Consider the following 17399-nt stretch of genomic DNA (forward strand, 5'->3'; position numbering starts at 1 on the left):
CTGTGTTTTTCAATGGGATAGGTTTAAAGTCAATACAACACATCAGGTATCCACTTCCTGTCAGAAAATGTCTCAGGGTTTTGCCTGCCAAATGAGTTCTGTTATACTCACAGACACCATTCAAACAGTTTTGGAAACTTTAGAGTGTTTTCTATCCATATATAATAAGTATATGCATATTCTAGTTACTGGGTAGGATTAGTAACCAGATTAAATCGGGTACGTTTTTTTTATCCAGACGTGCAAATGCTGCCCCCTAGACCCAACAGGTTAAAGCAGACTTTCGTTTCCATATGAAAATGAAAGCCTGTTATGACTGGGTGGTATGGGGAGAGCTGTCACAATACTCTGAAGTATATCATGTCAAATAAACAAAACATGAATCAGACTTCATTTCACACACAGCCTTATTATTCAGTCAGATTCAGTTCTTTCCCATAGCTAGGCCTATATCACACAATATGTTATATCATACAGCAGGTTTTAAGGTCCATAGAGTTAAGTCGGTTTCGTGTTTTCTTTTTTTGCCATGGAAAATTATAATATTTGTGTCTATGAAGAAAGTAGTGATGCAGAGCTGGGGTCAGAGTTTGGCAGGGGTTAAAGCAACAAAAGAATCCCAATGACAAACTTGAAGTCGATCTCAGATCAATTGTCTGGGGTCAAGGTCACCTCCCTTTCAAGTAAGAAAGTCATGACAATCATGTTTGACCAATTCCAATCCCCTTGCTTAGGACCCCGGGATCATCTTTATGTAGGGCCATCCCTGTAGCTCAGTTGGTAGAGCATGGTGTTTGCAACACCAGGGTTGTGGGTTCGATTCCCACGGGGGGCCAGCACAGAAAAAAAAAAAAAAAAAAAAAAAAAATGTATGAAATTGTATGAAATGTATGCATTCACTACTGTAAGTCGCTCTGGATAAGAGCGTCTGCTAAATGACTAAAATGTAAAATGTAGAAGGACAGAAGGTCAGTTCCAGTAAATGTTTGGAAGGACATTCTATTCCAAAATGAATGGAAATAACATGATGCCATCTAAAATTGTATTTCTACCTCCAGAAATGGGCCCAATAACATATTGGTATAAATGATTTTAACATATTTCACATGATCACCTGTAGCCCAACTGATGAGCATAGAGGCTATAAAATGTACATAGGCTGAAGCATGGGGGTTGTCCCCCTCCATTTACCCCACTGGACACAACATCCTGACTGTCATTATTAATAATTATAACGTTATTATAAATATGAATCTATAAATTATTCACTTGAAAAAAATGTATTTATTAGTTTTTATTACAAAGTATGCCGTTGCCCTTTTAAGACGACAACGCCCCTTTAAAGTGCTCTGTTGTGCAGCTGCCCCTAAACCATGCTTGAAACTCCAATTGCGCAACTGCATTTGTAAAACGATGCCACGCGCAATTGAAAGAGTAGAGAAATAAACGTGGTAGCAACGTAAAACTGCGATCCCCCAGCTTTCAAAAGTGTTTCCCAGGATTGCATGAAGAATAGTTGTGCATTGACTGCTTGTCAGAATACGTTTCCCCTCCTATGGCTCTAGCAACTTCAACGTGCCTCGAGAGGAATATTTATCTCACATAGAACACGCAACAAGCCAACTAGGTAAAGTATTCTACCATCACGTTGTCTGATTCTGTTTTAATAACATTACATGGCAAAAATAGCGTCACTGGAAAGTTCCATCCTGAATGATAAAGTAGAGGCTTTGAATGACTGCCAGCAGCTACAGAAGGCTAGACAGCGCTGTCTGAGCTGAGCGCTGCTGTGGTTCGCATTAAAGACTATTTCATTCCCTTCATCTGAACATCGGAGTGTCATCAACAATCATACAGTACATGTCAGTTCAGTGCACATAGCGTAACAGAGGAAAATTAAATATTTGGGAATATATTCTGTAGAAGAGGGACGCTTCTGTCTGTATTAGGCTGTGTCATTTCCAAACTCCCCCATGTGACGAAAATCCGTCGCAGTAATGGAGAACTTTAACCCCTGGAGTTCGGTGTACTTACTCTGCCATCGTGGGTGAGAAGGATGGAGTCACTCTTGATGTCCCTGTGGATGACGCCCTGGGTGTGCAGCACTGACAGAGCCTTCAGCACAGACAGGCACACTGTGGCTATCTGCTCCTCATTCATCCTGGACACACACAGAGGTCATTAGCACTCCGAGTTGACAGAGAAATAACATCTCACACAGTACAGGTCGCATTGCTGTGACATGATGGTGTAGCTATGCGACACTACCACCTAGTGGTGAAACATAACTAAACAAAAAACATTTTGAGTGGTTACCAATGCTTGTATTGTAAAAACAGCTACGATTTGAGCAGTTGAATATTATATGACTAGTATGAAACACAGACAATCTTAAATCACCATAGCCCAGGGCTGCCCAGGCCTCTTCCTGTAGATCTACCGTCCAGTAGGCTCACTCCAAATCTATTGAACACACCTGATTCTACTTATTAGCCGCTCACCAAGACCATTGCTAGCTGAATCAGGTATGTTAGGTTAGGGTTGGCCTGAAAACCTACAGGATGGTATGTCTCCAGAAAGAGGGTTGGACAGCCCTACCATAGTCATTTGTCCTGCTGGTCAGTTGTCAGAGAAGCAGATCAACAGTCATTGCTATCCGGTATCCTTGGTACGTCCAACTCTGACATCACCCCATTGAAGTCAAAATTTAAAAAGGTTTGGGTTAGGGTAGGGACATCCCAAAGATTCCAGATAGCACTAACCACCGATCAACAGACACACACCTGGTGTGTGTGACGATGTCAGTCAAAGCCCCTCCCTCCAGGAATTCCATGACGACCCAGAGTTCATCTCCCACCAGGTAGCTGTTGTACATCTCCACCACGTTGTCATGGTGATAGTCCCGCATTATCACCACCTGGAGATCACAGCAACCAGAGCTACTAAGGAGACCGTGGGAGATTACACAGCATATGACATCACTCATTACACCCCTGCAAAGATATGCATCAACCTCACCCTCCATGAAGGACACATTTTTACAAACGTCAGCAAATCAGCTCCACAATAGCCAATTCCAATATAAAAGGTTCTGGATCAGACAACTAATATCTTATAAATTCATGGCCTGTATTCCCTAAATATCCACAATCTTAAGACCTGTATCATCTCAATCGCATTCTGTTTAATTTAATAACAGGGTCAAAAACAAGACCCCCATCCAAGTCCATTACAGTGACCACGGTCCCACCTCATTGAATAGCAGCTCCCGGCGCTGCTGCTTGCGCAGGTCCATCTTCTTGACAGCCACCAGTTTGCCAGTGCTCTTGACGGTGGCAATGCACACAATGCCGGTGGAGCCCTCTCCGATCTTGATGTAGTGATCCAGGTAGGTGCGCGGGTCACCCGGGTCCACCACCATCTGCAGTGCGGCGCGGAACTGCTCATGGGACACCCGCTGGGGCTCCCTCTGGGGCGAGAGGGCCTGCTGTGGTGGTAGGGTAGGGGCAGGGGGGCGGGGAACAGGAGCCTTCAACTGCTGGTAGCCGTGGGGGGGCTCAGGGCCCAGGACAGGGTGGGAGGTGTGGTGGGGGTCCCCTCGTAGCTGGCCCTGCTGTGGGGCTTTGCCCCCGCTGCGGCCACTAGAGGGACCGTTGTGGCACGGTGTTTCGTGTGGTCGGGCTGGCTTCAGCTCCTAGAACAGAGAGAAAATGATGACACTGTATGAACAACACCTTTATGTCTGAGAGGTCTGTCGATAAAACATTAGCTACAATGGTTTCCATTCTCTCCATATCACCCAACATCCTGGTGTTCTCCTAGCAGCCTGTCAGTACCTGGCTGGTGGGGCTCCTTCCTCCTTCACTGTCAGTGCGGGGGTAGGTGTTGAATGGCCTGCTGCTCTGCTGTGCTGTTTTTATCACCCCCTCTGTGACAGGGAGGTTAGGCATACGGATGTTGGGCCCCGAGAGAGGCCTCTTATCCCGGGGCGATTGGGGGCTGCCGTCCCTGCCTGTGTAGCTGGACTTGGGCCTCTTGTCGCTGGGCCCGTCCCTGCGGACTACCTGGTCCCGTGGGTCCATGTCTCTGGGCTTTGGCGGGGGAGGAGGTGGGCAGGGCCGCTCCCTCTCTCGGTGCCTGCTGCCTGGCTCCTGGCCCCGGGGCTGCTGCTGTGGCCGGCCGTCCTCTCGCTGAGAGCGGGGTTCCCGTTGGGGCTGCCGGGGGTCTCCACCAGCTAACTGGTCCGGCCTGGGCCGCTCCCTAGTGCATCAGAGACACGGTAAATAGGTTACATCTCTCTGGAGTGGTGGAAACATTTCCGACAAGAGACATTTTACAACAGATCTGGCCCCCCCTTCTACCGACACTGTACCTATCTCTGTCTCCATAGTGATCTGGGTGGTGGTGTGGCCGGTGGGTCAGGTTCCCGTTCTCATGGCCTCCTCCCCCCGAGGATCCGGAGTCTCTGCGGGGCTGGATAGGGGGGCTGCCTCGCCTCAGGGAGTTGGAGCGGGTCACCGACATGGTGTCAAACTCATCCAGCAGCCATGTCAGCGAGCCGTCCACAGCGATCTTACTACCCCGCACTATGGTCTACAGGAGGGAGAGACACCAAGTAAGGAGGGGTTGAGATCAGACCAGTCAGGACAAGAGAGACTTCCTGGACTGTCACAGCTTCATTCTAAAAAGAGATATGATGACAGGCAGATTCTATTTTCAGTGATGTCTTTTGCATTTGCGGTGTTTGTTTCGGAAAGACAATCACGTTTACTGTTTAGGTTCTGTGCATTCAGACTGTGATCCGAATCTGACGTACAGTAATCTGAGACAGTAATAGTTCAGTGCCATTTCCCCATGACCTACACACTGAAGAAGGCCGTAAAGGTGAAACATCTGTGTACGCTATCCCTGATGCAGTGAAAATAATAATACAAATAAAAACTTGGAAAATGAAGTAAGCTTTGCGTGACATCTTTTTGAGTGCATGACCCATCACACCTTTTTGCCATGGCATTCTCTCAAATTACAACTTAGCAAAATTTGTCAACAGAGAATGCCCCTACAGTGAAAACATCACTTCCGGTTTATGACACACCCCTTTCCTCCCACATCCCTTTGTGACAAACCCTGACCTTGCGGGGCTCCACCGTGGTGATGACGGTGACGTCGATGAAGGGCTTGGGCCTCTTGGCCGTGTCCTCGATCAGAGACTGCCATTGCCGCGGCAGCCCCACAAACTTCTGTTCCTGCTCGTCAAAGTCTGTGTGCACGCGGTGCTCGAAGTTGGAAGGCGCCGAAATCTGGACGCGAGGCTTCTTCTTCTTGGTGAACATGGCGGCAGCCGGGCATCAGACCTGGAACACAGAGAGGAGAAACGGGGTGTATTCATTAGTGCACAGCGTACTAAACAGTAGCAAAACATCTTGCAAGGAAAAACGGTTTGCAACAAAAAAACGAGTTTCTTATTTGACAATTTCAGGTTGCTCCCTCCCAATATCGGTGTGTTTGCTTCCGTTTTTGAATACACCCCAGGAATGAGTTTGGGGGCTGCAGTAACACAGTGTTAAACACATCAGCAGTCCATGATGATAAGTGATAATATAAAGGATGTCCTGCTTCTTTTCAATAGCGCTGAGAGGCTAACGCATGAAAACTTGATCTGCCATGCGGCCATTGACACACTTCAGACTAGAGAGCATCTCTGAAAACCATTTAACGTAGACTGACACAATCACACTGAGTGAATGTCCTTTGGCAAATGCAGAGAGAAACAATCAAGAGTACACAACCGTGTACGTAACCTACACAAGTTGACCTCAGAAAATGACAGTATAATTTGTAGGGAGACCTCCCATAAAGACAAATGGCTTATACAAGCTGCAGCAATTTTCTTCAGAGACAAAAAAATGTATTAGTCAGGTAAATATGACTCTGAGGTGAGCCCAAGGCCCCCAGCTGCAGAGAAAAATAACTTCCCCTTTCCTTCACTAGCACATTTTCCCTCCAGCGTATTTCTCTATACTCAAACACACCTTTTACATTCCGGATTCCTTCACTTACTTTAGATATCAGAGAGGAGGCTCTCCCTGAATCCAAATGCTGGGCTGCCTGCCTGCGATATACTGCCTGTTCCTGAGCACGGTCCTAGACCCACCCAAGCTGCAGGGAAGGGGTGCTTGGCGAGGGGCTGAGGGATACCGTCTGACTGGCCCATAAGCAGAACTGACTCAGCGAATGTTTGAAGTGTAATGGGATCATCCACCCATCTGCACTAACCTGTACAAAAAGGGCCACAGATGAGAGGTCAACATGGGCCTTCCATGAACTATTTAAAAGCCACTACTGCTGGTCAGAGTTGAACGCACAAGTCGGCATGATGACTATATCAAATAAGGTGGCAGCTACTGACAGTACTGCTAGATCATTTAGTTGTTTACAAAAACTGCTAGATGAGTTATCGGTTTAAAAAAATGGATTGAATGGGAAACATACTGAGCAGCAACCACAGAGCCCCACATGACAATCTTGCTGACAGGCCTGTAAAGTGGTTTGCTGAAGTATTGGGTTGCTCCTCTGAAACCCTGCCTTAGTGGAGCCAAGCAACGATGGGGGAAATAGTTTAACACAGCCAAGGATTATTCAATGCCAGTAGGCCAAAGACCATCAGAAACTAAATTAGAGATGACGAAAACAGCAATAATACGGCGCCTTCCCTAGGATAAGTGACTGAATGAAAGTGGAGAGCAGCACAGACCACATGGTGGAGCTCAGGCAGCAGTCTGCAGGCAGTGCACCAGTGAGACAGGTTTGAACAGGTGAGGCCCAGCTGAGAGTCACAGCAGCAGGTGTAGTAGCACCTCCCCCGGAAGGCCCTAGGACACAGACCTCTCTCTTTCGTGTTCTACACTTCCCCCTACGGAGAAGGTAGCAGGGGGAGCGAGAGACAGGTGTTCACGCACTCAGGCTAGACAGATACAGGACAGAAAATAAGAGGCCCAGAGGAAAACACTCAGGCTAGACAGATACAGGACAGAAAATAAGAGGCCCAGAGGAAAACACTCAGGCTAGACAGATACAGGACAGAAAATAAGAGGCCCAGAGGAAAACACTCAGGCTAGACAGATACAGGACAGAAAATAAGAGGCCCAGAGGAAAACACTCAGGCTAGACAGATACAGGACAGAAAATAAGAGGCCCAGAGGAAAACACTCAGGCTAGACAGATACAGGACAGAAAATAAGAGGCCCAGAGGAAAACAAAGGATGGGCACATTTTCAAATGTATTATCTTCATTTTCTTCTTCCTGTCTGTCAGTAAAGCAGTCATAAAGCCTAGCTTATATCACTACCATTCATGAATCATTTCCCTCTGTATGTAGAGAGTAAAGCTGCAACCACCCACAAAGTGAACAAAAAAATGTAAAGTTCAAAACACGCTCTCCCGGTTATGGAGTCCCTCACAATACATTAGCATACTATTATGCACCGGTGAGCAGCAAGAAAGACACTTCTGTGGCAGTGTAGACCCAGATGGGTCATGGCCAGAGAGCTGCTGTCTGTCCAAGCACACGGGGAGTTCCACCAGACTCTAGGCACAGTCATGTGTGTCAAGTCTAATGTAGCAAAGCAAAAACACCCAATTTGAGCTCTTTGATCGGTTAAAGCGTCTCTCGGTCAAACCAGTTATCATCAAAACAATTGTGCTCAGGGCAGGCCCACTCTGGAGGATAAACGGTCAGGCATGACTGAAGCAGGAGCCATTAACAGGAAAACGCCTCATCATTCAGACTCCACTGTCACCACACAGACCCGGACAACGGCACGTCTACTCGTCAACTGCCTTATTCTGCCAACTCAAAATGCTTTTCCTCTTTCCCATGTAGGCATACCTCACATACAATTTTTGGACTACAACACTTGGGAGGTTAAAGGACATGTAAGCACATTTCAAAACCAAAGAGATTCAGGTGATGACTCATTTCCAGGGAGACTTAAAAGATTGTATGAAACTGTTTGAGAAAGGCATAGCTATTCACAAAAGCACATGTTTATGTCAGAGTCTAAGACTACACACCTGGCTTAATGGTCTCACCATTGCAAAACCTTGTCTTCATACAGAAATATGCCTGTATTGTATAGTACAACACACACATGCCTTTGACAACTATATTCATTGCATTTCTCTCTGCAATGTTCAGTGTGTTGCGCTCCCTCCTGAATGCAAAAGCAGTAGGCAGTGTCATCTCGGACACTATGCAACCGAGTTGCACCTGGGTTCAGGGGTGATGAGGTCACATCTTCAGGGAATTGTCTCACCTTGCCCCGCATCACTCTGCCTGTAGCATCAATAATTCTGTCAACTAATCAGGATGTAGCCTAGTCTAGATGTTTGTGGGCGTGCTCTACTGTTGCACTCTTTCACTTGAGGTTACTGCCCAGTGTTGAGTCAGAAGTGCAAACTAACTGAATTCTTCCTCCGATTGAGATTCCCAGATTTACAAAGTGCAGTGCAAACACAGTGTGACCTTGGAACCGACCCCCAATTCCAGCCAGATTGCTTCTCATCAGTCTTGCCTATCTGTTGTTTACCAAGCCTAGCGTTGGGCTGCAATTTGCTGTAAAACAAACGAGGAGTAGGTCTGTGAGCAATTACAGTAAATGTAGGAATTAAGATAAGCTTCCCAGCTTCCCATACTGTATGTAACTATACTGCCAGTGTCTGATCCAACTAAAGTACTACTACTACTACACCATTGTTTTGATTACTTTAGAAAAAAAAGCAAACATCAAACATGTGCGGAAAGCTAGCCTGAAAAATATTGTTACTTCAGGGTGTAGCCTACCTCCCTCAATTTCCTGAGTGCAATCCCGTTGTTTCTGATGACTGACAGTTGTTTACACGCGAAGAAACACTGGAGAAGTAGTGTTTCATGATTGTTTAGCAAAATACAACTACATTAACTTCAAAATAACAGACGTCAGCAGGTTTACGAAGCAAACGTCTGGTGGGAGGAGTGACTTGATACCAGATGTTACGCATGGTATACCACATGCTGGTGGTAAAGATTGTGTAGCGAAATGTGTAGTGAGAAATCTCTGCGTTTATTACTAATGTAATAGCTGTAAATAGCGAATTTGTTGGATTTGACCTCTATAATAACTTGTTTCAATAACGTGCTGGCTAATCTTATGAATGTGTTTTGACCTCAGAAGTAAAGATACATTTTTCGGCGGAGATTAAATTTCTCACGGTCGAGAAGCATGTTAGGTTAGCTTCTATTCGCTATTTTGACATAAGAGTAAGTATGAAAACAATGAATAACTACAGTAAAGCAACACGTTGGTTACGATCTACTCACCAGAATGTCTATCCAACGCGATACAATCCACTTGAGATCATTTCAACGACACGCATGAGAACAAACGAGGAAAAAATGATCCAGGCAGCCTCGCTCTGTGAGAAGACTCCCCAAAGTGAGATAAAGAAGTTATTTCCGCAGCGTTTCAAATCGATAAAGAGCTGCGGTTAGTGCACACGCCGTATTTACCCAAAAGCACATTTATGACAGAACGAGTTACAAATAACTTAATCCGAAACAGAACAGTAAATCTCTCAGAAGATACATTTTGTCGCATGCCGATGGTTTCACAAATAAGAGCCAGTATCATGACGTCACCGGGAAAGGGGGTAAAGAAAAGTTACGTCAGACTCTTTCAAATCCAGGAACGCCCACTGCCTTTAGCTGTGGTGTGTCTGTTCAATGATCATATCCAGGAACGCCCACTGCCTTTAGCTGTGGTGTGTCTGTTCAATGATCATATCCAGGAACGCCCACTGCCTTTAGCTGTGGTGTGTCTGTTCAATGATCATATCCAGGAACGCCCACTGCCTTTAACTGTGGTGTGTCTGTTCAATGATCATATCCAGGAACGCCCACTGCCTTTAGCTGTGGTGTGTCTGTTCAATGATCATATCCAGGAACGCCCACTGCCTTTAGCTGTGGTGTGTCTGTTCAATGATGATATCCAGGAACGCCCACTGCCTTTAGCTGTGGTGTGTCTGTTCAATGATCATAACTTCGAACTATTCATTGTGGTTGAAAAGCAAGACAAATAATTCTCGATATTATGTAATGTATTATATGACACGACCAAACTGAAAGCTTGACTCACTTTGCCACAGTAGTGGGAAACTGGAATGTTCAATTACTGGTAAATACTAATGTACTCGCTTATTTACTATAGCACTGTTCTATCAAGGCTTTAAATGGCATCTTGTGAAATACCCAGTGACTGCTAATTTGAACAGGATTGTAAACGGATGAACACAAGCAATCAGTGAAGAGAAATGCCTCTCAGGGAACAAAAACATGCATAGTAGCTTCCTCTTTCAAAACTGTTCATAGTGTAAGAAAACGTAATCAAATAATGCTGATGAAGCAAATGTCACCAAGAAGACTTGTAATGATCCCCTTTGACTTCCATCATAAAGAGTTGCTGCTAATGTGCAAGGGAATACAGTATGCTATAAATAGGGGTTGGAACCGAAATTATTTTCCAATTGTTTCGTTCTGAACAGAACCCCTATTTATTTCGTTCCGTTCCACTGTACTTTAATAAAATATTTGTTTGATTATCATTTCATTCCAAGTCATTATCTCTATAGAGCTGCTGCCTATGCTCTCTGACAAAATCACTGTCAGTAGTTCTTAAAAGTATGCCTTATTTACTTTTATGACTGCCGAATACCGACCATCAATCACTTAGATCTTCGATTCCTCTCCATCTTGTGCGTTCTCTCTTCTCTCTGTCTCGGTGTCTGCTCCACGCAAGTTTAAGCGGGTGCGCAGTGGATTATGGTCATTGTAATTAATGACCAAGTATTCTGCACTAAACTACGTAGAATATTGGCCTTGGGTACTACAACATCGCACACTTCAGGCTTCATCTAATTGATCTCTACATAAACTACACATCAAGTTCACAGAAAAAATATATATAATCCCCAAAAAATTAGCCAATGTTAATCAATTAGTTGTTTAAATGATGAACAAATTAAAATGTTGGTTAATAGCTCAGCACTACTGTTTACATGCGCGATGGTTAGAAAAGTATAGAGCGCAAGATGTGACACATTTTGCAGGTTGAGAGAGGGTGGAGGAGGCTAGGCTTGAAGCGCTGGCATTTTATGGCATGCATTAGCTATCTGAATTAGGCCCACCGAATTATACCTATGGAGAAGCGGCTTCTATGGAGGAACTTTGATCATCTCTGAACTCCCGAGAGTTGGCTTAACGTTGGACCAATGCTAACTAGCTAACAAGCTTGTGTGGGCAGAAGCCACCAGAATTGAAAACAAGATATACCTTTTCGTAGTTAACAAATCCAATGTGAAACATAACTATAGTATCCGTAACTAGCATTGAAAAATGTAATCCATTCTTCTCCAATTAAAATTCTGTCCTAATTTCTGAATCACGCTGAAACGTCAGTAGGTTACAGTAGGCTTCGGAGGGGGAGGAGCAGGTAGTTTACACACAGATTTTTAGCTGGCAGGCAGCAGACACTGGAATACGTTTCTGAGTGACAGAGTGAGGGCTTTGCATATGCGCCTTATTGCGTTTGTGGGACAGATTATTTTCACTTTATGTAGAAAAAATGTTTTAAAAAATAAATACAAATGTTTATTAACCGGCTTCTATCCGTTTAAAATAAAGGTTATGTTCTGGAACAGTATAGATCACTTCGTTCTTCGCTCAGATTTTTTTCCTGTAAAAATTTCGTTATTTTACAGTTTTCTGTTCTGTTCCCCGTACTGCCCTGACTATAACATAGTAACACCAGGAGTGTAAGGATGTTCTCACTTGGTCCCTTTCAGACAATGTTTTTTGTAGGGTGAACACTCAAAGGAACTCAGACCCACAAAAATGACCAACCGAACTGAAAATAGCAAACTGAACTGAGACCATTGAGAGATTTGATTTGAGTTAGGTTTGCTTGAATTGTGTGATCCAGTTCCCTTTTTAGGCCAACGTACACCACCCACTAGACTACTGCAACACTGTTTCCCCTGCCATAAACCCTCATATTGGTACCACAAAAGAGAGAAGATGTTTTGCAGAAAAAAACATATGTTGTTTTTGGGATATTGAATAGCGATTTCCAAGGATGCACAGAAATTCCAAAATTGAGTTTAGTTGACTATTTGTTTACAAAATGTGCTAAGAAAACTTCATAATCTGTTTATTCGACTGTGGGGTTTGAAGTGTGAGAAGACAACATATTTGGTGAGAATCACAACATAAGAGCTAGAATAGATGTTCTATTCTAAAGGTAGGGTGTTAGGTGACGCAACAAACAAACAATGGACGCTCTGTGATAATTCTACAAAAAGCAGCAGGAAACAAGTCCGTTTTCTCTAAATGTCAATGTGGTCGTCAAAATATGCAGTGGTGTAAAGTATTTAAGTAAAAATACTTTGAAGTACTAGTTTGATTATCTGTACTTTACTATTTATATTTGACGTCACTACATTCCTAAAGAAAATGATGTACATTTACATTTTCCCTGACACCCAAAAGTACTAATTTCATTTTGAATGCCAAGCAGCACAGGAAAATGGTCCAATTCACACCCTTATCAAGAACATCCCTGGTCATCCCTACTGCCTCTAATCTTGTGGACTCACTAAACACAAATGCTTAATTGGTAAATGATGTCTGAGTGTTGGAGTGTTCCCCTGGCTATCCATAAATAGATCAAAACAAGAGAATTGTGCTGTCTGGTTGGCTTGATATAAGTAATAAGAAACAATTTATACTTTTACTTGTACTTTTGATACTTAAGTATATTTTACCAATTCCATTTACTTTTGATACTTAAGTATATTTAAAACCAAATACTTTTAGACTTTGACTCAAGTAGTATTTTACTGGGTGACTTTCACTTGAGTCATTTTCTATGAAGGTATCTTTTACTCAAGTATGACAATTGAGTACTTTTCCCACCACTGAAAATATATAATAAATCATTTGAAAACATGAATATGGCAGTTGTAAGCAATGTCTAAAAATCCCAATACTGGAAGTTATTAAAATGTATGCGACATGAGCCCAAATGTAACGCAACTGCCATGCCAAGAACTTTCAACACAGGGACAGCCAAATTTGTGAAAACTGTGAAATCGGTGTGTTCATATTCTCTTGGCAGAAGGTATTCCTCAACCTACCAGAGTAAGATCGACGTGACATTGTATTGCAAAGTCCTGAGGGTGTTTCACAGTCATTTCACAGGGTGTTTCACAGTCGTTAGTCCTTGGACTGAAATATGAGGTAAAACTTTTTTCGGCTCATTCATTAAAAAAATTCAGAGACGGGGAAAAAAAATAAAATAAAAAATAAAAACAGGTTACAAAGTAGAGCTTTGCAGCTATGTTTTGATATATGGGTTGTCAGGGATTGGTCCAAATTCACATTTCGCCACCCCCATTTCGATAACCACAAAGATCAGGGAGATTTTCAAATGCCTCGCGAAGAAGGGCACCTATTGGTACAAATAAAAAAAAGTTGACATTTTAATACCCCTTTGAGCATGGTGAAGTTATTACACTTTGGATGGTTTATCAATACACCCAGTCACTGCAAAGACACAGACGTCCTTCCGAACTCAGTTGCCGGAGAGGAAGGAATCCACTCAGGGATTGCACCATGCGTCCAATGGCGACTTTAAAACAGAGTTTAATGGCTTTGATAGGAGAAAACTGAGGATGCATCAACAACATTGCAGTTACTCCACAATACTAACCTAAATGACAGAGTGAAAAGAAGGAAGCCTGTACCGAATACAAATATTCCAAAACATGCATCCTGTTTGCAATAAGGCACCAAAGTAAAACTGCAAGAAATTCAGGAAAGAAATGAACTTCACGTGCTGAAAACAAATAATTATATTTGGTGCGAATCCAATTTAACAGATCAGAGTACCACTTCATATTTTCAAGCATGGTGGTGGCTGCATCATGTTATGGGTATGCTTGTTATGGGCAAGGACTAGGGAGTTTTTGATAAAGAAACTGAATAGGTCTAAGCACAAGCAAAATCCTACAGGAAAACCTGGTTTAGTCTGCTTTCCAACAGACACTGGCCAAATATACACGAGTTTCTTACTAAGACAACAATCAATGTTCTTGAGTGGCCTAGTTAGTTGTATTAATCTGCTTTAAAATCTATTGAAACACTTGCAAATGGGTGTCTAGCAATGATCAATCATCCTGAATAATTCTTTAAATAATAATGTGCAAATATTGTCCAATCCAGGTGTGCAAAGCTCTTAGACTTAACCATAAAGGCTCAAAGCTGTAATTGCTGCCTTAGGTGATTCTGACATGCATTGCCTCAGGGGTGTGAATACTTATGTAAATTAGTTATTTCATTTAATACATTTGCAAACATTTAGAAAAAAACATGTTTTCACTGTCATTTTGGGGTATTGTGTGTAGATGGATGAGGGGAAAAAATTATTTAATCCATTTTGAATTCAGGCTGCAACAAAATGTGGAATAAGGGGTGTGAATACTTTCTGAAGGCTCTGTAAACTATGTTATTAGACTAGTGCAGTACAGACTTGGTGAGAAGTGTCTGTCGGTGCTGGGCTGTGTGTCTGTCGGTGCTGGTGAAGATGCTGGGCACACACACATACACGGTTGGCTGGGAGTATTATTTTGGTACTCTAGGCCTTATCAGTTGGGCTACTGAAGACAATATAACTATGATACAGCCTAACTGTTACTAATTGGTAAATAGTAACTCTGCTTTTTGTTCATGATCATGTAATCCCAATTACTCTGTTACCACACCTGGTGTGCGCACTTTACCCCTCAGTGTAGACTCCCAGTTCTGCATAAAACAGCAATAAATGTTAACATAACCACCTGAATATAAATTAATGTGTTTAACATGCTGTATTTTATAATTCTGTATGAAGCAATTATCATATTATTACACATCTAATTTGCATAAAGTAGTATAAAACGTTTTCTAATTTCATAACTTGTTTCAAATTGTTACAAACTCTGTTTTGCATAAAGCATGACAATGTGTTAATATGACCACCCTACCCTAAATTATTGGGCTTAAGTTAATGCATATTAAGTGCCTAATTTACATAATATTGCATATTAATTTCATAAATATTTTATATGAATAATCCCCATGTTCTACATCAATCCTGAAAATATCATAATATTTTGACCACTATATAAGAGATTGGACTAAACGTGTCGAAAAAAAGAATTCAGACAGATGATTTGCTGCCTTTTTAAACAGGGATTATCATTGACCTGTCCACGACCTTTTTGACCTTTTCTGTTCATGTGAAAATAAGATCTCAGCCATGGTAAATCCTAACCTCAAACTAAAGTGTTCTGTGTCCTGATCTATACCATGGAATACAAAATATAATACCAGAAACAACGTTTGATTTTGACCCCTAACACTCTATTATTAAAAGGGGCAGTAGACTACATTTTCAATTACAGCATTATTTAATCTGCAGTTATTCTGACATATATTCTGTTACCAATAACATTTACATATTAATAGTGTCTTCTGATTACAAATATGTCTCATCATTTAACTAAATGCTATCTATTAGATTCCAAAATGTAAGTAGATATCTAGCTGTCCGATAACACATTCTGACGGAATGGCTTGTCCTGCACTTTCTAAAACCCAGAGTGCATTGAGTGAATGTTGGAAAAAGTACTTGGTTCTTTTCTAAACCTAGCAATGTGTAAGCAAGATGACTCAGACCACAAAATATGTTAAGTGAACTGTCAAAAGAGTTGAGTCCTCATTCAAAGGCAAGGGTAGTGTAGATACAAAGAACAGTTTTCTATATGTGAAAACACCCTAACAATACAGTGTGAATGGGGATACTAACCAATCCAGAAGCTGGGTTCAAACAAAGCCCTTGCTGCCTTGGCCAATCCATGCAGACTTCCAGGTCTGGCTGAGGAATGTGGAAAGGTCAATGATAAAGGATGGAATGTGAGCTTTAACTGGGATACAGGAGTCAGTCAGTTCAAAGTGCTTTGATAGCCAACTGATCTGTCTGGACTTCATGACAGTCAATGAGAAGGGCCTCCCTAAAATTGTCGTCATAAATACAAGCGGTCACATAGGCCAAGAAAAAGAGAGAACTAGATACATACTTAACCTTTATTTAACTAGGCAAGTCAGTTAAGAACAAATTCTTATTTTCAATGACGGGCTAGGAACAGTGGACTAACTGCCTTGTTCAGGGGCAGACAGACCGATTTCTACCTTGTCAGCTTGGGGATTCGATCTTGCAACCTTCCGGTCACTAGTCCAACGCTCTAACCACAAGGCTACCTGGCCCCCATGAGATTAACTTCCTAAACTTCCAGCTTGCAACTCAATAGTCTTAATATTGGTTCTCCTTAGTTGAGCCTGCAGGGGTTTACAAGCCAGGGCTTACATTGCATAACGACTCTGGGGTTATTCCAACATCTTGTCAAACTAAGCTAACAAGCATGTTTGAGATATCAAGCTATGCTGATTCAGTTGAGAAACAAAACAATTACATTTCAAATTAGGACTTGATTGAATTAACTTGACTGACCGATTCAGTTAAAAGGTAGAGTCAGCAATTCACGAAGTAGACAGCCGTATCGGGCTGACCTCTGCAACAACTAAGAGCAACAAGATTTGTATATATATTTTTTTTATGTAACTTGGCAGTGAGGCTAAACTTCTCTGCTGTTTTTGTCTGGCTGCTATCACGTTGTAGCTTAGTGAAGCATACCCATGCACATGTGCAGGTAATCCATAGCTGTGTTCGAATACTCATACTAACCACACTATTTGTGACTTGAATTGAGTACATAGTATGCTTATTGGTCATAGTATGGATATAGTTGTATGCCAAAAGTTCCCAGATGACATACCAAATTCACCAAAATACAAAGTATACATGCAGTGGACACTATTTCCACGCCTTTAGGGCCCATAATGCAATTCTTCCGAAAATGGGCGTGGCTTTTTAACTTTTCAGATTTGAAGAAAAATGGTGGAAAACATGCAGCCGAAGTCCGACGAGAGTGGATACAAATCATTGCTTTAATTTAACCTGTTGGAGCTAGGGGGCAGTATTTTCACGGCTGGATAAAAAAACGTACCCGATTTAATCTGGTTACTAATCCTACCCAGTAACTAGAATATGCATATACTTATTATATATGGATAGAAAACACCCTAAAGTTTCTAAAACTGTTTGAATGGTGTCTGTGAGTATAACAGAACTCATTTGGCAGGCAAAACCCTGAGACATTTTCTGACAGGAAGTGGATACCTGATGTGTTGAATTACCTTTAAGCCTATG

General features: G+C 42.4%; 1 protein-coding gene across 4 annotated transcripts in view; it reads right to left on the minus strand.

The window, feature by feature from the left end:
• The window catches only part of LOC106580861 (serine/threonine-protein kinase PAK 4), a 33596-nt gene that overhangs the window by 6404 nt on the left and 9793 nt on the right, over positions 1-17399 (minus strand). The window contains exons 1-8 of one of the 4 annotated variants that reach the window (XM_014162358.2): positions 9359-9667; positions 6061-6276; positions 5133-5354; positions 4373-4593; positions 3837-4260; positions 3251-3694; positions 2784-2917; positions 2035-2161 (exon numbers count right to left, since the gene is read on the minus strand). In XM_014162358.2, coding sequence (XP_014017833.1) covers positions 2035-2161; positions 2784-2917; positions 3251-3694; positions 3837-4260; positions 4373-4593; positions 5133-5333 — 1551 coding nt within the window. In that variant the 5' untranslated portion in view covers positions 5334-5354; positions 6061-6276; positions 9359-9667. Of the gene's footprint in view, positions 1-2034; positions 2162-2783; positions 2918-3250; positions 3695-3836; positions 4261-4372; positions 4594-5132; positions 5355-6060; positions 6277-9358; positions 9668-17399 lie in introns of those variants that run through there. The other 3 variants (XM_014162357.2, XM_014162356.2, XM_014162354.2) reach the window with 3 other exon arrangements.

The sequence above is a fragment of the Salmo salar genome, chromosome ssa20 (assembly GCF_905237065.1).
Source record: "Salmo salar chromosome ssa20, Ssal_v3.1, whole genome shotgun sequence".
In the NCBI taxonomy this organism is placed as follows: Eukaryota; Metazoa; Chordata; class Actinopteri; order Salmoniformes; family Salmonidae; genus Salmo; species Salmo salar.